This window comes from Abramis brama, assembly GCF_963993115.1.
Source record: "Abramis brama genome assembly, chromosome: 1".
In the NCBI taxonomy this organism is placed as follows: domain Eukaryota; kingdom Metazoa; phylum Chordata; class Actinopteri; order Cypriniformes; family Leuciscidae; genus Abramis; species Abramis brama.
The window spans coordinates 63056566-63077209 of NC_139963.1; the positions used below are offsets into that span (position 1 = coordinate 63056566).

The following is a 20644-nucleotide window of genomic DNA, read 5'->3' on the forward strand; positions in this document are numbered from 1 at the left end:
CAAATCTTTCATGAGAGCGTTTGAGCACGCAATAGAGCAGAAAACCAGCAATGATCAAGACAAATTGTACTTCTTGGAACAATTTACAGCCGGTGAACCTCAAGAGCTTGTTCGCAGCTGTGCTCATATGATGCCAAACAAAGGCTACTGCGAGGCGAAGCGACTACTTCATAAGCACTATGGGGATGAATTACGGATTGCCAGTGCGTACATTGACAAAGCACTCAAATGGCCTCAAGTGAAATCTGATGATGGGAAAGCATTGAGCGCTTACGCAATGTTTTTGATTGGATGTCGCAATACTATGGAAGACATCGAATTCTTAGAGGAGATGGATAACCCAACCAACTTACGGACAGTAGTGTCTAAGTTACCATATAAACTGAAAGAACGTTGGCGTGCTGAAGCTTATGACATAAAAGAGCGAAGAGGCAGAAGAGCAAGGTTTGCTGATTTGGTGAGTTACATAGACCGCCAAGCTAGAATAGCGATGGATCCCCTCTTTGGAAATATCTCAGACAGCCGCCCAATCTCAAGTGGAAAGATTGACCAAAAAGAAAAGTATCATGGAAAAAGAGAGTTTTTTTTGCAGTTTCGCAACAAATGTTTTCACCGAAAGCAAAGGGCCTCAAGAAACGCATGTTAAGCCAGCAAATTCAATTAAAACTGTGAGTGCCTTTGAGAAGCCGTGTTTGTACTGCCAGCAATCACATACCCTTGCCTCATGCAGCAAAATCAAACACCAACCACATAAGGAACGTGTGGATTTCTTAAAACTGAAGGGCTTGTGTTTTGGATGCTTAGTTCCGGGTCATCTTAGCAAATTCTGCAAAAGAAGAATTGAGTGTAAAGAGTGTGCTTTAAAGCATCCAGACATTCTGCACATAATAAAGGAAGAAGGTTCTGTCTCACCTGAAAAGAAAGATGGTCGTCATGGAAGTGAAGTATCTTGTGCTCAAGTTTCTATTTTGCAAGAGTCCTGTAGCCTCACGGGGGCCGGAGAAGCAGAATGTGTGCTGTCAATAGTACCGGTGAAGATAAAATCGAAAAGGAGTGACAAGTGTGTTGAAACATACGCCTTTCTGGACCCGGGAAGCACAGCAACGTTCTGCACAGAAGACCTGCAAAGGAAACTAAACATTAAAGGGAAACCGACACGAATACTTCTTAGCACCATGGGTCAAGACAAACCTGGAGAACAGAAGCTCATGAACAGTTTCGTCATATCAGACCTGGAAGTGTGTGGGCTGGAAGACACCAAGTTCATTGATCTACCTAAGGTGTTTACTCATAGCAACATACCTGTTCACGCCGAGAACATACCTAAAAGGTCAGATATCCAGAAGTGGCCTTATCTTAATGAAGTACGCTTGCCAGAGATAGAAGCTGATGTAGGCCTGCTTATTGGAGCTAACTGTTCAAGAGCAATGGAACCATGGCATGTTATTAATGCTGAGGATGGAGGCCCTTATGCTGTGAAGACTGCCATTGGCTGGGTTGTGAATGGGCCTGTAAGAAAGGAACTGAATGATGCAATGAATAAAACGCCTACTTTTTCAGTAAACAGAATTTCTGTGATGGAGATTGAGAAGCTGCTGGTCCAACAGTATAACACTGATTTTCCAGAGCGTAACTATGATGACCGAGAGGAGATGTCTTGTGAAGACAAACAGTTTTTGCAGTCTGTGCAGAAAACCACAATTTTTGAGAACGGGCATTACAGCATTGGACTGCCACTAAGGAATGAGAAGCTCCAAATGCCAAATAACCGTTGTGTGGCAGAACAGCGCATAGCCAGTTTGCTTAGAAAGTTCAAGAAGAATCCTGAATTTTTTGAAGAGTACAAGAGCTTCATGGAGACCATCATTGAAAAAGGTTACGCTGTCCAAGTTCCAGTCCATCAGCTGAACCGTGACGACAACAGGCTGTTTTACATACCACATCATGGGGTGTATCACCCGAAAAAACAAAAGTTGCGGGTGGTCTTCGACTGCACAGCTTCGTTTCAGGATAGGTCGCTGAATAGCGAACTGCTCCAAGGACCTGACTTGACCAACACGTTAGTTGGTGTGCTTTTAAGATTTCGTGAAGAGCCAGTAGCTCTAATGGCGGACATTGAGTCGATGTTTTATCAGGTCAAAGTGCTGGAGCGTGACGCAGACCTACTCCGTTTTCTTTGGTGGCCCAATGGCAAGTTGAACGAGCCTGTGGAGGAATTCCGAATGACTGTGCACCTCTTCGGAGCCACTTCTTCACCAAGTGTTGCTTCATATGCACTTAAAAGAACTGCTGAAGATCACAAGGCTAATGTATCTCCAGAAGCTGTCCAGACAGTTCTGCGCAACTTCTACGTAGATGACTGTCTGAAGAGTGTAGCTAAAGAAGAAGATGCAGTGACCCTGGCTAAAGATCTTCGTATCCTGTGTGCCAGTGGAGGATTCACTTTAACAAAGTGGATGAGCAATAGCAGGAAGGTGTTAATGACAATCCCTGAAGTGCATAGAGCCAGCGAAGTGAAAGACCTGGATCTAAGACATGACGCTTTGCCAGTCGAGAGGACCCTTGGTGTACAGTGGGACACAGAAACTGATACTTTCACTTACAGTATGAAGATGCAAGACAAGCCAATGACCAGAAGAGGCATTTTATCAGTCGTGAATTCTATCTACGACCCCCTTGGCTTTCTGGCTCCGGTCATCTTGCCCGCTAAACTCCTGCTGAAAGATCTTTGTAAAGAACAATACGGATGGGACGAGAACATTGGCGGAAAACACGCTGAAGTTTGGAAAAGATGGATTGAAGATGTCAGTCATCTCTCTACCTTCCATGTGAGCAGGTGTTTGAAGCCTACAGATTTTGGATGCACTACAGTAGCACAGTTACATCATTTTTCAGACGCTTCTGAGTCTGCATACGGCACTGTGTCTTATCTGCTGCTAAAGAATAGCCAAGGTGAGAAGCATTGTGCATTCCTCATGGGGAAGGCAAGAGTGGCTCCACTCAAACTTGTCACCATTCCCAGACTCGAGTTGACCGCAGCAGTTGTCGCTGTCAAAATAGACAAGATGTTACATCAAGAGCTTCAAGTTCCATTGCAACAATCAATTTTTTGGACAGACAGTACTACTGTGCTCAGATATATTGACAGTGAAACTGCTCGTTTCAAAACCTTCGTTGCGAACAGAATCTCATTGATCCGAGAAGCAACCAAGCCATCACAATGGAAGTATGTCAGAACAACGGAAAATCCTGCAGATCAAGCCAGCAGGGGCCTGAAAGCTAAAAGTTTGACACAAGGAGGAACCTGGATCAATGGGCCGGAGTTCTTGCTGAACAATGAATGTGATTGGTCGGAACAGCCTGTGCGAAGAAAGGAAAGCCTTCAAAGTGATCCGGAAGTCAAGAATGGAGCTACAGTAAACATGATCAAGGTTGAAGAAAATATGGAACCAATCGACAAACTGATCAGCTATTACTCAGACTGGCATAAACTAAAAAGATCAGTGGCCTGGATTTTAAAGGTGAAGGAAAATCTGTGGAAACTGAGAGAGGAAAGAAAGGAAATATCAAGAAAGATCAGGGAAACTGAAAAAGACCCTGAAAAAGCAAGATCAAAATTAGAACAACAAATTAAGAAATTCAAAGCAACAGAAAAGAAATCACTTACTTTGGATGATCTAGATGTCGCAGAATCGGAAATAATCAAATTCAGTCAAAGACAGCAGTTTGGAGAAGAAATCAAAGTACTGGAGAAAGGTAAACAGCTCAGTCGCAGCAGTCAGCTGTTTAAATTGGATCCAATTCTTCAAGATGGCACGTTAAGGGTTGGCGGAAGACTCAACAAGTCTGCTATGCCAGAAAACGCTAAACATCCAGCAATTATTTCAAAGCACAGCAGAGTGGCTACATTGATTTTGAGAAATATACACCAAAGAACAGGACACTGCGGACGCAGTTATGTTTTGGCACAACTGAGATGCAGGTACTGGATCCCACAAGCCAATTCTGCTGTTCGAAAGATAATCAACAAATGTACAGTGTGCCGCAGGATTAATGGAAAGGTTGGTGAGCAAAAGATGGCAAATCTGCCTGAAGATAGGCTCTTGCCAGATAAGCCTCCTTTCACAAATACCGGTGTTGATTTCTTCGGGCCATTTGATGTCAAGCGGGGCCGGAGTACAGTCAAAAGGTACGGCGTGATGTTCACTTGTCTCACTCTCAGAGCGGTGCACATCGAAGTTGCAGATAGCCTTGACACAGACTCCTGCATTAATGCAATTCGTCGTTTTATGTGCAGGAGAGGTCAAGTTACCATCATGCGTTCTGACAACGGCACAAATTTTGTGGCCGCTGAAAGAGAGTTGAGGGAAGCCATTCAACGGTTGGATAATGACAAGATCGAAAAGGCCTTGCAACCAAAGGGAATAAAGTGGATATTCAATAGCCCAGCTGCTTCGCACCAAGGTGGGGTTTGGGAAAGACAGATTCGGACTGTGCGAAGAATCCTTAACTCCCTTCTGAAAGAACAAGCAGTGAACGATGATTGTCTTCTGACAATAATGTGTGAGGTCGAAAGCATCATCAACGGTAGGCCGCTTACAACTGTTTCAGATGATGTGAATGACGTAGAACCTCTAACACCCAATCATTTACTGCTGTTGAAATCTCAACCCAACATGCCTCCAGGGATTTTCAGCAAAGATGACATGTACACAAGAAAGAGATGGAAGCAAGTTCAATATCTTGTGGATTTATTTTGGACTAGATGGACGCGTGAATACCTTCCACTTCTTCAGGAACGCCAGAAATGGCTAAAGCCAAGAAGAAACTTCATGACAGGAGATGTTGTGTTACTAGTGGATAGTTCTTCCCCACGGAACTCCTGGCTCATGGGAAAGGTAGTTGAAACGTTGCCGGATTCCAATGGAACAGTACGAAGAGTGAAGATAAAGACCAAGACTAACACTCTGGAAAGGCCTGTAAACAAACTGTGCTTGTTGGAAGAGGCGATGTCTGAAGAGTGAAGAAAGAAGAAACAAGTTGATAGTTTATGGACATTTAGAAATTGTTTGGCTCTCAGTGTTTAAGTTTATAATTGCTTAGTCTTCCTGCCTAACCAATTAGGGGCCGGGTAATGTAAGAGCCACATGGGGATTAGTTCATCTGAAATAATAATTTAGTAAAAATAATAAGAAAATATTTCATGAAAATTCATAAGAAATGTTTTGGTTTAAAATGCATATTTAGTAATGTTTAGATCTGATTATATTTAATTATTTTGAGCTTCCAATCAGATCGCACTACGTCATAACACAAGCGATTGGATGTATTTAGTTTCAGTTTGAAGTTAGAGACGTTGGAAGCAACACAGTTTTTTGACCGTGCGTACCATGTCTATGTAACAGTTTTGTTTTATGTTTTTGAAGTAAACATTTAAAAAGAAGATCGTGGTTTGCTCGTGTTTCAAATACTGGTTACAATTTGACTGACTTCAAAAGGTGGTACAGAAGAATTAGACGCAAATAGGTGCCACTGCCACTACATTGATCAAAAAGTTATGGATTTGATATTAGCTGCGAATTCAGAGCATTAACTTAAGTTGTGTCAGTGTAACGTTATCGATAGCTAGCCTAGTCTAACCGTAAACTAGTTGGCTAACGTTACTGCCATACAAAGCCATAACGTATTTTCTGGATTATAAATCGCTCCGGAGTATAAGTCGCATCAGTCAAAAAATGCGTCATGAAGAGGAAAAAGACATATATAAGTCGCACTGGACTATAAGTCGCATTCATTTAGAAATTTATTTCACAAAATCCAAGACCAAGAACAGACATTTAATCTTGAAAGGCAAGTTATTTAACTACACAGTAGCACACAGAATAACAGGCTGAGTAGGTGTCCGGTGTGTTAACGTAACACATTAACAGTTATTCAGCTACACAATAGCATAAAGAACATATACCCGGGAGGCTGAATAGGCTAAATTAACATAAGCCAGCGAGTCCAACAAGCAAGTTACCAGTAAACAAGTTCACTAAGCTCCCGCGATCTCATTCCACATCACTGAATCCATTGAATTTTCTTCATCCGTGTCGCTTCTGAACAACTCCACCAACTAGAGCGCCCTCTCGTGGCTGTAGACGGTAATGTTTTCTCTTGGTTCATCTCAGTCTGAATTAATTTTGATATATAAGTCGCACCTGATTATAAGTCGCACTGTCGCAGGACCAGCCAAACTATGACAAAAAGTGCGACTTATAGTCCAGAAAATACGGTAGCAACTTACAAATGAGGTACTACTTGCCATAATGCAACAGTAATGCAGTAATACAAAATATATTATTATCATTAGTAAAAGAGTATGGCAGTAAGATGATAGATTCAATGCCTCAATATTATTCAAATATTATGCCAGTAAGATAATATATATATATATATATATATATATATATATATATATATATATATATATATATATATATATATAGCCTATATGACCATTAACACGTTAAAATGAGCAGAACACTGAATTCTATTTGGTACCTACAGGTCATGATGCAGAGAAATATTTTGTCATTTTTTCAAAAGAAAAGGCCAGAAAGTCACAGCCCTAGTGTATCGTGTCAAGAAACTGAGAGGGCAGGTAAGTAATTTGTGGGATTTAGTGAGAATTCCTATTTAGTGGTAAGGGAAGAATATGTATTGATTTGATGAATGAAAAAAAGTCAGCATTTATTAGTAGCCTATATGTAAGAAGCTTCATATGATTTAATTTCAGATTTTCAGTCAGACTGTGAGGATTCCGCTCAGATTCTGAGTGTCACACAAAGCCATGAGATTGAAGGTGATTATGTCAGGGGGAAAGTCAAGGCTGTTCTTTGTGACAATTTGATACATAATATAAACATTCTATTAGATATCAAATTATTAAGCATTGTCTACTTTGCAGAAGCAGATGCTGATTTCGTCATCCCAGATGAGCGTTTGGCAAGGGACAGGTACATAAGGAAAGGACCTATTCACAGGGAGGAAGACAGATATCCAAAAACTTTACATGGAAGCAAACTCAGAAGTTTCAGCAAGTCATAGTTTGAGAAGTATCAGTGGTTAGAATACCACAAAACAAATGATGCTGCTTTTTGTTTTCCATGTCGAGTTTTTGGACACATTACATACCATGACAAGTTTTCTGCTGAGGGGTTTAGGGATTGGAAGACTGCTTTGGAGACAGGGAAAGGCTTTGACCGACATAATGCAAGCCAACTACACAAAGACAACTTTCAAAAGTGGCAGATGTACTTGATAAATGATCCAGTTGATGCACAGCTGTCAGTACAGAGAGCAAACCAAATTGAGCTTAAAACAAAAGAAAGGCAGAACAGATTCCAGGCAGTCTTCAGGCTTGCAGACATAGCATCAACACTCGCCAGATTGAGATTGCCTTTTCGAGGCCATGATGAATCTGAAACGTCAAAAAACAAAGGTGTTTTCCGAGAAATAACAGGATTAGTGGCAAGATATGATGATGTACCTCATGCCCACATTGAATTGGCCAAGAAAAACCCTAAAGGTGTGCCCAGTTACCTTTCTGCACAGAGTCAGAATGAAATGATTGGCTGCATTGCAAAAGAAGTCAGAGGGAAAATAATAGATGAAGTGAAGGAAGCAAAATTCTTTTCTGTGTGCCTCGACACAACTCCAGACTCAGCTAAACAGGATCAGTTGTCGGTCATTCTTCATTTTGTTGACAAAACAGCCAATATTCAGGAGTGCCTAATTGATATGGTGAACGTGAAAGATACAACTGGTATTGGTCTTGCCAGGACTCTTGTGGAGACAATGGAGAAATACAACCTTGAAGTCAGCAACATCAGAGGACAGGGATATGATGGTTGTGCTGCCATGTCAGGAATATATAGGGGCGTACAAGCGATCATAAAACAGACCAATGACAAGGCATATTTCGTGCATTGCTATGCCCATCGTATGAACCTTGTTGTAGTTGATATGTGTTGTAAAAATATACCCTCCCGCAACTTCTTTGGTCTCATTGAGCAGCTCTACGTGTTCATGGAAGGTTCCACCAAAAGACATAGCTTGTTCATTGATGTACAAAAAGAGTTGATGGGAAATGACCCCGGGAGACCCAAGACACTAAAGTCCTTGAGTACAACAAGATGGGCAGCACGAATTGACAACTGCAGAGCACTTCTCATTACCATATATTCTGTGGTGGAGACATTGGATCGGATTCAGACAAGTGTTGCATTTGACAGGGACACATCAGGAACTGCAATGGCACTGAGAAGAGCCATTGATTTTGAATTCTGTTTCCATCTGACAGGTACACTTTCAAAATACCTTCAGGGTGAAGACATGGACATCTGCACAGCTATAGATCTTGTGAATGATTGCAAAATGGAGTTGTCTGTCTTGAGGGGGGATGAAGTTTTTAATGAGATGTGGAATGAAGCAGAAATTGTGGCATCAAAGATTGATGTTGAATGGGTGGAAAGAAGGCAACGAAAGGTTTCAAGGAGACTGGATGACAACTGGCAAAGCCAGACACAGATCAGTCAAAAAGAGGAGGTGGAGGTTAATTTTTACTTTGCCACTCTTGACCTCTGCATTCAGAGCATAACTGAAAGGTTTAGCATTGAGAACCAACCTCTTCTCAAACACACAGGCTGCCTCACAAGACCATCTTTAGAGAAGATCCCAAACCTGAAACAGCTGTGTGCATACTACGAAGGGGATGTAAATTCAAATCAAGCTGAAATAGAATACAAACTCCTGATACACAGATTAAATAGAGAAAACACACCGCCCTGCAAGATGTTGGCTATTTATCAGTTCCTGCTTCAGAATGGTCTTGTTGAAGCATATCCTGAAATTAGCAAAATGTACCAGCTCATTATCACTCTGCCAGTCATATCATGCAGCCATGAAAGATGCTTCTCTGCGCTAAAATTCATAAAGAACAGATTGCGTACCACAATGTTGCAGGAAAGAATGGCTGATCTGATGGTTATTGCTGTTGAGGCAGAGAGGACCCAGGATGTGAACTTAGAGAGAGTGAGGGATTCCTATTGGAGCCTTGCAGACAGACGTTAGGGTAGGCATAAAAGTCCTCTAATTTGTGGTTTTATCATCTGTGTTTTAAGTTATTGGCATTGTGTATAGTCATGTTTGTAAATTGATGCACCCGTAATTGTTGAGTGAAGAAGTTAAGATTGCACTGTAACGACACTGACAGTCCATCCGGCCAGATGTTCTGAATTAGCAAATCCTGATTGTTTCTCTCATGCTAAAACACCTATGAGCATATACCCAGAAAGGCCTAGTTGACTAGCTTTCTGACACAAGTGTCTACAAGCAGGCCCTGGTTAATGTTTTACACGACTTAATGAAATCAACGAACAGGCCCCTGTTTGTTTCTCATACTATCACGTGCTGCGACCACAATTCCCTTACTGTGTCTAACGTTTGTCCTTTGTGTACTGAAGGCAAAATTACAAGACTTACCCCATTCAGTTGTTTTGGACAACTAGGACTATCTTGCTTCTCTCAGCAAAATTATATGACGCCTCAGGCTGTCAAGTTAGTCTGCCCACAGAACTACCTTTGTTTTGCCGAGTAATACATTCTCAAATAGCCCCCAACCCCTCACGTGGTATGCACCACGAGATGCAACAGATGCCGACCTCACGGATATACACACACACATTGACATATATGGACTTCCACTAGTAAAATTTCATTTTACTAACTATTAAAAATGTACAAAGAGTGTTCCAGGTGATTTGCATGTTCACCAGTGGCAGTGTGATATTAGAATAGTTGTGTTTTTGAATTACAGTAATGTAATCTTTAAGTGCCTTGGTTCAACAAAATAATGTATCTCTATGTTGCTAACTTTGTCAATATTCGTCCTTAGTATCGTTTAAATTCCCTTTGCACAAGGAAGAAGATTTTTGATAAGAGACTGTGATAAACGTTATGGTTCCATGCGTTTTAATTCCCCGAGCATAATATCATATTTTGCCCCCTCGTGATTCCACACGAGGGTCGGGAAGCATTAACACACCCAGACGATCTTCCTGCTTGGAATGCTCTAAACTGATTCGTCATCCACGAAAAAGGAGGCGTACACAGGACACTGATAAAAAGTCCAAACGCTCATTCTTCTCTAGCTCGTTCCTACCTCTTCTCCCTCCTCCAAAAACTTTGGAAACCCCAAGTCCGGACCGGCTTCGGCCTGCTTCTCTTTTCTTCTCTTTTATTTCTTTTTATGTTTTCCTATAGTCTAGTTTCGTTTTCCAATTCGCCTCTGTTCATTCACGAGCTGAATGAACTTAGCCTGAATCATTCCCGGCAACTTCACCTCAAAGAAAGAGACTCTTTGAACCTCCCGCGCTCGCGCTCGCATGGAAGACACAGCACGCGCACGCCTCCCCTCAGACGACTCACGCTGCTCTTAAAGACACACGCAGGACCCTGCCTTCCTTCCTCATACAAAGAGAACCATATGCAATGCAAGTATCGATTATTGAATTGAACTTTTAATGTAATTTCTTTGTGGTCTCTCCAGGGTTACTGTCTGTGATTTTTGCCATAGCCTACTGCGATCTCTGATCGCAGATTTTTGCTTTCACTTCCGATCTCATCTCCCATCCTTCTCTCTCTCTCATCCTTTTCTGTCACTCTATCTTTCTCTAATTCTGATCATTTTATTCTCTCTCTCACTGTTATTCGTTATTTTGTATTGTTTAACTGTATTTTATGTACATAGACATATAATCCGTGTGTATTGTGTAGTTTGATATATTCCTTAGTTCGATGTATTAGTCCAATTATTAAATTCCATATGTCCTTGATTGACTCTGTTTTAATTGCCCATGTTACTTAGTCCCTGAAATGTTCGATCTTAGCTATATGCTTTATCTTGGTACGATTTAAGTAAGCTAATTTTACAAACATAGAAAGTTGTCTTTTCAAGGCCTGGAAAAGATACTCTTTCTCGTGTTTGTAAGAAGGATAATTTTCCTTGAGAATTAAGTTAATCTCAATGTTTGCTGGACAAACAGATTGTTTGATAACTAGATTAATTCCATTAAAGTTATCCCATTACTTCGAGCTGAAATAAGACTATTTGATGTATTAATGACGAACCATAACCCGTTATGGTAATCATTCATATATCAATCTAGTTCAGCTGCGATAAATTAATTTAACTGTAACATACAAAATATTAATCATATTCATGATTAATTATTAAAATTCCCTATAGATCATTTGAGCTAATATTAATATTAATGTACAACCCATTGTTGCTACAGTTTGGTGGAACGAATGCGGGGCATTTCAAACTTTGTTATGGGCAATATTCAGTTTCAATCTGTTTATATGGTTATTAATAATTTTTGCGCATTATGAAATTATGAATTTGTGAGTTAAGTCGCTAAAGCGAACTCACTCCTAACTGACCAAGGCAAAAAGCCGAAGTCAGCAACGTTACATTTTTAACAAGTTGCTAAAATATGCCTAGACACATTTTAACACTGTTAAATGTGAGTAGACTGCAGTCCATATGAACATGTGCCTGTAAAGACGAAACAAAACTCTTTGCAGTGTACATGTTGATATTAATAAACCGCCTATTAAGACGAAGAAATCTCTTTCTAGTGCGAGACATAAGTCTGATCGGGGCGAGTTTCCCCCCCTCAGCAGTATAAGTAAGGCCTGAATAAATTATCGCTAGCTGAAGTTATGGTTAGTCCAATAATGTCCAGCTAAGACGATTTCTCCTGTGGGTTACTCAGTGACTTAGCTACTCACTGTGAACCTACGCAAATCAAAAATCATATAAACAACACAGGTTTGATGATAGATTTGTAAATTGGAGTTTTGTTAGATTTAAGGAAAATCTAAATTTATAACGACAGACGTAAAATTCCTGTTGTTTACATTTGTGTGTTTTTGCAGCGGAAAGAATCCTGCAGACACCCTTCTGTGCAGTTAACTGACACAGAGAGATCCGCTGAGATCTAAAGTGTTTTTCTATTTGTGATTGTTGCAGAAAATCAGCGCGACGAGCGCGTGACGCGAGCTGAAAGCTCTTAGCTTTGAATCACATGAAAATTGTGTGTAATTCCATTGACTAAACGCCAGAGGGCGTCCTTTAAGTGTGTGGCAGTTCTCAAATTACGCGCCCCACCGAGTCATCCGACGTCAGCACCACTCCCACTGACGTCAGCCTGCATGAGCACAATTACGCCATCTCGTGGCCAGTTATCAGATAACGCTCTCTTTACGGCTGAATTCATTTCCCTGTGAATTAATTTTTAAACTCTAAATAACTATTCGCATTTACAGCTTTGCTCGTGCGAATATTATTTTGTGTTACACAATTTTCCTGCTTTTGACTGATACATTTACTCTGAGTTTGGTTCAAACTAGATTTGAATTAAAACTTAGATTAAATCCCAGCCATTCCCTTAGAGGAAACAACGGCACCTAGTGGCCGCCTCCCGCTAGGTCGGTTCACTCAGCTCTCTTTTCTCTCTCTTCAAATCCTGTCAGGAATTGTTTATTTCCACTTTTCTATTTTGATTTATTTTATAGTTATGGCACTGTTACCAGTTCTCCTTTTACATTTTCTTTACATGTTCATTTAAATTTGATGTAAACGTTTGAATTTTAAATTTAAATTGAGTTGTCTATTCAGCCACTGATATCCACTTGGAGGAAACAGCACCATCGTGTGGCCTTGTGGATACTAAGTCGGCATCACTATTTTCCTCCTTTCACTCTTTTATCGTATTTCTCTCCTGATTATTTTTATAAATAGGACTGATACTTTATTGTATCTGGATTATTATAAGATATCATTCTGATTTTCACATTTCCTTACATGCTTATTTTAAATTTTAATTTAAACAAGTTTTGGATTTTTGATTTGAGTTAAGTTCTCTGTTTGCCAGGTTAAGCACAGAGAGGGAGCACGCCCCCTCGTGGTGAAAACCCACTACTGCGGCCTGCCTCTTCTCCTGGGTTCATCCTGTCATTTCATTATGATTTCATTTTTAAATTTTTATTTTTATTCTATTATTTCTACTGTTATTCTTTTCCTTCTATCTCTGGGGTTAGGTCATTTTGATAAGTAACATTATCATAATCTCCTTTTGTTTATTATTATTTAGTAAAACCTTTGACTCTTATTGCCACATAAATAACTAATCCATTTGGTTTAAACAAACTAGCCTTAATTCACTTTAAGTTTCATTTGTTTATCCTTTGTGTATTTATAGGTGGCATTCACTAGAGCACTGTGGTGAGTTGCAGTCATCTCGGGTTGGTTTCCGCGAGCGAGGTCATCTGTCCGACGCTACCTGGCACTGGCCGTGTGTCTCGGACTCTTCCGAATCTCGTACCTCCGGTTGTGGCACGCCACCCCGACATCAGCAATTTGGCCCGCCAAAAGGTTAAGTCAACGTCAGCGACACACAAGGCAATTTTGAGACAATCACTCGAACTGGGGTCTGCTGAAAGGACCACTCCGAAAGGAGAGTTCCGAGGAAAACTCAATCTTTCCGTGCCGTCTGATGATTGACACCTTGGCGTTGCCACTTTGTGTTTAAAGTCGCAAGTGGTTTGAGTGGGCACACCGTGGTACCGAGAGACGAGGTTGCCCGAGAGCACTGCGGTCAAGTGTTGGAGAACCGTCGGAGAGGTTGACCGAGCCACTGGTTTCCACCTGAATGACCTCAATTCACCGCAGGTAAACTAAATTTAGTAAAACCCATTCCACTTACTATAAGCCACAGAACACTAGATATCTCCCGGATATTTTAAGTGTTGGCCCATCTCTTCTCTAAGCCACACCATCTTCCTAGGTTTTCTACCCCGATAGCCCCACTCACCTTTTGGCCCTATCCTAAACCCTAGCAGTGGTAATAGCTTAGGCCTCTTTATTCTCCCTAACACATACCGTGTTACTATTGTTTTATCTCATTTCAAGTGTTTTGTTTCACTTTGATCTTTTCTATCCTTTGTTCTGGTGATTTGTTTCTTTCATTTTCACCTAGCCACAGTGACCTGTGAGAGCCACCAAGGAAACTACATAATAGGGCGACAAACCAAGCAGCCTGTGTCATCATGTGACCCGCGAGGCTACTGCCTGTCAAATCTTTAGTTCGGGTCCTTCGACCCAAGTCAATTGGCTCCGCTAACTGTCTAACTGTGCATCAGTTAGCCCAAAATTCTAATAAACGGCATAGCCCGTATGAGTATAGCTCATTAACCTTAGAACGAACTTGCATTGGTCTCCTTGTGTGTGTGCTGTGTTTCTCTCGCCTACAGCGAAGCCAATATGTCCCGTGCATCCAGTCCCGCGGTCTGTCGGGAGTACTTAGCCAAGGACGCCAGTGACCTGCAGCATCTGAGCCAAACGCAACTGGACACCGAGCTAGACGAACTGAAAACACACGATCCTACCCGAAGCTACAACTACAAAGACGGGACCCGGATTGTCAGCAGCGTCACCCACAACGTCGTCGCCCAGGCGAGGCTCAGCGAACGGCGCAACATCGACCTGGAGCAGCAAGCCACAACGCTTAAGCTTCAAGTGGAGGAGGCCCGGAAGGACCAGGCCCGAACCCAAAGTCGCCTTGATCAGCTCCTCCTCGAAACCCAGTACCAGCGCGAGAAAGAGGACGCCACAGATCCAGAGCTACAGAAAGAAGTAGAAAGACTTCGAAATGCCCTGCAAGATCTGCGCCTCGACACAGACCAAAGAGAACAGTTGGAGAGAGAAACCAGAAAAGAACTCGACGAAAAACTCCAACAAAGTGACGCTCTCCTAGAGAGAGCCGAGACTGAACTAAAAGAAGCAGAAGCAAAAGCCAGGGCCTGCGAGAAACATTTGCAAACGGCCCGAGCTAAAATCGGCGAGCTTACTCTGCAGAGAGACGAGCTCCAAGATGAACTTGACACTGTTCATGCAGAACTGAGACATTCTTACAGACTGCAGAGTGGCTGGAACGGAGAAACACACATCACAGAGTTTCTCCCGGCCAGCCACCCCAACCCTTTCAGCCAAGAAACCAGAGCTGAAAAGGGAGATGTAAGCCCACGGCTCAAGATATCACCAGCCAGCTTTCAAGAACACCTGTCAGCAGCAAAAGGGGGAGGACCCCTTCAGACAACCCATGCCACTAACCACGGCACGACCCCCCGAGAACTTGACAAGATAGCTCGAAACATTCCTATGTTCGATCCAGATTCTGCAGAAGGTCGTGACATTCATGCTTATTTAAAAGACATTGACTTTCACTTGCAAACTGTCGCCAACGTGACAGCTTGGGACAATTTGTATCTGTTAAGAATAACGGCTAGCAGTGATGTTCGTAGCTTCCTAGACCGTCAAACTGAGGCTGTCAAAACGGACTTCCAACAATTACGGCAAGCTTTGATCCGTGAATTCTCTGATCCAGACTCCGATCAAGGTTTCATCGTTGCTGTAGACCTCAAGCAAGGTCGGCGTGAACACCCCCAGATCTACTACAACCGACTCCGACAAGCCTTCTTCGGAGCACGGAATGAGCCAGGGATGGAACAGGATGTTACCTTTAAAACTCTTTTCCTGCGGAATCTCCATCCAACCTTATCCCATCATATTGGGGTTTTGGCCGATGCACGGACCATGTCTACCCAACAGCTGCGTGACTTAGCCCATAAAGCTTACACCAAGCAAAAGACTATTTCTGAAAAGACTGTGAAAAACCCCACAATCTATTCTGTCTCTGAGCACTGTTCAGAACTGACTTTAGAGGGTGCCCCACAACACCACAGTCACAGACATTTTTACAGAGAGTCACGACCGTTCCAAACCAGCAGAGGGCAACACAAACGCGGTGGTGCTCGTCCAAAGCACCAGAGCAAGCGCTCTGAAAGATTCTGGGAAGCCGGCCGGCGACCCAAGAAGAGCCGATCCCCACCGTCCAGGACAACAAGCCCCGACAGAGAGTGGAACCACTCTCGACACGACACTGGTAAGCTCAAGCCTGAGCTCACATCAGATAACCACAGTGCAGCCACGTCTGAGACAGCAGAGATCCTAAGGGTGCTGAAAGAGCTTCTTCACCAGACACGTCGCAAGAAAGACAAGAAGGACGAGCCAGACATCTTATGCCTAAGCATAAGAACTGAAAACAAACCGTCTGACCGCCATCTGACTGAGCCAAGCACCTCGAACACTGCTCATCATCCACAGACCACAGAGCTAACTGTCACATCACAAGGTGACAGCATCACCAAAGCTCCACAACTGACAGCTGCACACCCTGAACGAGACGGCACACTTCCTCACACCAGGTACCAAAATACAAAGGTACCAGGAAACGCTGTTGTGTCTAACTGCCTCCACAGCAAGCTACACGAGACCGGTCCTAACCACCCAACGACCGTTACACCTGTCCCGATGCCAATGTTTTTGGGCAACCTGATCAAAAAGGGGGTGGCCCAAAAACTCTACCTGAACATCACGTTGGAAAAGGAAGTGAGCATGGAAGCCCTGATAGACACAGGATCAGACATTACAGTGATCTCAAATCAACTTTTCAAAAGACTCCAATTTGAAGCTAAGAGACGAGATCAAACTCTTACACCTCAAACTTGTGAACTGAACGTACAGTCATACAGTCAACATGACATCCGGCTCGAACAGGTAGCTCACATTCACCTGACAATTGGTCCTTTAAGTCTAGTCCATCCAGTGTTCATCTCAAAAATGGACACTTTTCCGTTCCTCATCGGCAGAGACCTTCTAGATCTCTTTGAACCGTTACTGGACTTGAAACAGCTCAAGATCTGGGCTCAAGTACGAGAACTTCACTCCCTCCAGTCACAGCCAGACGGTCACGTCACAAAGGTCACGGGAACTTCCGCAGAGCCAGACTTTCAGGTCACAGAGTTCACGGGAACTCCCACAGCCAGCCATGAAGACACAGACTCAGCACCAAGTCAAGGTTCAACTGTGCTACCCTGCACCTTACAGCCCACCAAAGACTTTGACACCTGCTGCCTCAAGGTCATGACTCACCTGCAGCGACATGACCTCACTCAAGCCATCGCCAAGCCTGGCGCACTAAACAACAAGCTGTGGTCACTTTCAACCCACCCACCCACCCTAAAGAAAGTGAAGCTTACACACAGCATAAGACCTTTACGAGCTCACCTACCTACCTCAGAGCCGCTTACGCTGGCTCCGCTGTTTGCAAAGACAACCATAACGGACATGCGGGCTTCTGACATCTACATAAAGACTTTAAATGCCCACCTCTCAAACCCCTCCAACCACCCTTGCATGCCATCTGACCTCACTGACAACCAGTGCCTCAGACCACTGCATGACACAACGCACATGCTGCGTGAACAGAACAACATTCTGAGTTGTGCACCGATTGACATCACAATGCCAAGGCTTGTAATGCCACGGCGCACAAAGGGGGGTAAACTGCTAATGTTCGTCTATAACGCATCATGTGCTGCATACGGCAACACCAGAGCTACTGACGAGACACTGAAGCAAGCGACAAGCCGACAGCAAGATGTGGCAAAACATGGGCCAAGGCGAACTAAACCCAGTCGCCGCCCACGAAGTAAAAAGACTGCCCTGTCCAATCAAAGACAAGCCTTGCTGGCTTCTTCCTCCCCTTTCTCTCTCTCTCTCCCTGTTGTCTGTACCAGGTTGCTGCTGTGGTTCGCCATGCTGTACTGTCAGCCAACCAGAGGACAGCTGCCACCGAGAGAACAACTGAGACTCCAGATCACCGACGGCAAGACCTGCCCCCAGCAAGTGCATGTTCGACTCATCCAGGCCTGCCCGGTCTACAGAGCACACTACCCCAGCTCCGTAGCCCAATACATCTTGACAAGTGCCCAACGGACAGAGGACTCCCTCTCTCATGCCGAGGCCAAGGTCGAACACATGTTCAACCAACTTGAGAAAGTGACTGTTACACAATCAGGACTCCTAAGCACCAACCACCACTTCAAACGGTTCCTGGGAGCTTTGCTCGGAGCCGTCGCTGCTGCCAGAACTCTGTCTAACATTGGTATGTCCAGTGTCAATGCAGCAAACCAGACAATGAACTCCATGAAACTGCTGTTTACTATCTGCCAGAATGACTTTGCCCAGACTCAGCTGGTTACAGCGCTAAAGACAGACATGCTGTGGGAGGTTAACTCTTCCAGTGACAGCCTAGCCACAGGCGCAATCCTACCGCACCTGATACCCTCAAGCCTAGTGCTAACTGTGATGGCTTCCGCCATCAACACGCCAGCTGACCTTCTACAAAAACACCTGGCCTACTCTCGGGGTAGCGCCATCCCACTCTACGTCTATCCCGAGCAGAGAGAAGTGGGCTTTCTCCTAAATCTGCCTATCATCGAGTCAAGCCAAGTCCACAGACTTACAGACATTGTCAAGGCCAGGTTTTGGAAAAACAACACCTACATCAAGATAAGCCCTCCAGACGTGGTGGCCTACCACGACAGCGACACACAACTGTACTCAGCTCCAAACCTGCACCTGTGTACAATGACCAAAGACATTCATTATCTCTGCCTTAGCAAACCCTTACTCAGAGACAACGCTGAAGAAATCTACGGGTTGCACCCCCTGGTCAGCAAAGTCACCAACACACAAGCGGAGATTGCAGGTGAAAGGTGGCGTGCTAACACACCTGTGCACACCGCCACTGTCACTCACGACCAGCATGACACAACCAGCCGTGTCAACATGCTCAACCAGAAAATGGGACTTCAAGTACTGAAAGGTGTCATCTTACACCTTGATGGCCTGACATGGTACCAGCTTCCCAGCAAAGAGTACCAGACAGCACTGAAACTACCATCCTCCCAGAACTTCAACTTCACCTTGAATCCAGGACTGGAACTCTGGATTGAGAAAAGGGGGTCTCAACTCACTGACCCTGCTCCTGTCAACACAGCCCTCCGAGCACTGTCTCGACAACCTGTTCTGAACACTTCATCTGCGGTCCGAGCAGGGACCGCCGCCGACATTGTGCTGTACATCTCTGCAGGTAATCAGCCACACCCTAACACTAGGTTGGCCTTCATCCTGTACAGAAGACTCAACAAGATGCGATACAGCCAAGCTCACGAAAGCTGTGTCCGATGGTCTCAGATGGAATTCCCGGAAAGGGGGTGTCAAGTTAGAGACCACGCCAAACCTCATCGAGCTGAAGCCTCAGCTCCAAGAACCACCTGCTACACGACCATCATGATCCACCTGCTACACAACTATCAGGATTCACCTGTCATCAGCCCATCGTGATGATTGTCGTCCGATGATGTCCTCACGGGGACTTCATCCGACGAAAAGGGGGAGATGTAACGACACTGACAGTCCATCCGGCCAGATGTTCTGAATTAGCAAATCCTGATTGTTTCTCTCATGCTAAAACACCTATGAGCATATACCCAGAAAGGCCTAGTTGACTAGCTTTCTGACACAAGTGTCTACAAGCAGGCCCTGGTTAATGTTTTACACGACTTAATGAAATCAACGAACAGGCCCCTGTTTGTTTCTCATACTATCACGTGCTGCGACCACAATTCCCTTACTGTGTCTAACGTTTGTCCTTTGTGTACTGAAGGCAAAATTACAAGACTTACCCCATTCAGTTGTTTTGGACAACTAGGACTATCTTGCTTCTCTCAGCAAAATTATATGACGCCTCAGGCTGTCAAGTTAGTCTGCCCACAGAACTACCTTTGTTTTGCCGAGTAATACATTCTCAAATAGCCCCCAACCCCTCACGTGGTATGCACCACGAGATGCAACAGATGCCGACCTCACGGATATACACACACACATTGACATATATGGACTTCCACTAGTAAAATTTCATTTTACTAACTATTAAAAATGTACAAAGAGTGTTCCAGGTGATTTGCATGTTCACCAGTGGCAGTGTGATATTAGAATAGTTGTGTTTTTGAATTACAGTAATGTAATCTTTAAGTGCCTTGGTTCAACAAAATAATGTATCTCTATGTTGCTAACTTTGTCAATATTCGTCCTTAGTATCGTTTAAATTCCCTTTGCACAAGGAAGAAGATTTTTGATAAGAGACTGTGATAAACGTTATGGTTCCATGCGTTTTAATTCCCCGAGCATAATATCATATTTTGCCCCCTCGTGATTCCACACGAGGGTCGGGAAGCATTAACACACCCAGACGATCTTCCTGCTTGGAATGCTCTAAACTGATTCGTCATCCACGAAAAAGGAGGCGTACACAGGACACTGATAAAAAGTCCAAACGCTCATTCTTCTCTAGCTCGTTCCTACCTCTTCTCCCTCCTCCAAAAACTTTGGAAACCCCAAGTCCGGACCGGCTTCGGCCTGCTTCTCTTTTCTTCTCTTTTATTTCTTTTTATGTTTTCCTATAGTCTAGTTTCGTTTTCCAATTCGCCTCTGTTCATTCACGAGCTGAATGAACTTAGCCTGAATCATTCCCGGCAACTTCACCTCAAAGAAAGAGACTCTTTGAACCTCCCGCGCTCGCGCTCGCATGGAAGACACAGCACGCGCACGCCTCCCCTCAGACGA

The 20644-nt window shown here is 43.6% G+C and overlaps 1 protein-coding gene across 1 annotated transcript; it reads left to right on the forward strand.

Moving 5' to 3' along the window:
• Positions 1 to 7296: 7296 nt before the first annotated feature.
• On the forward strand, positions 7297 to 9117 carry LOC311081968 (zinc finger MYM-type protein 1-like; the record flags this gene model as incomplete). The annotated part of the gene is made up of 1 exon (XM_084112703.1): positions 7297 to 9117. The coding sequence occupies one exon, from the start codon at positions 7297 to 7299 to the stop codon at positions 9115 to 9117; it is 1821 nt and encodes a 606-aa protein (XP_083968829.1).
• Between the last annotated feature and the right edge of the window lie 11527 nt (positions 9118 to 20644).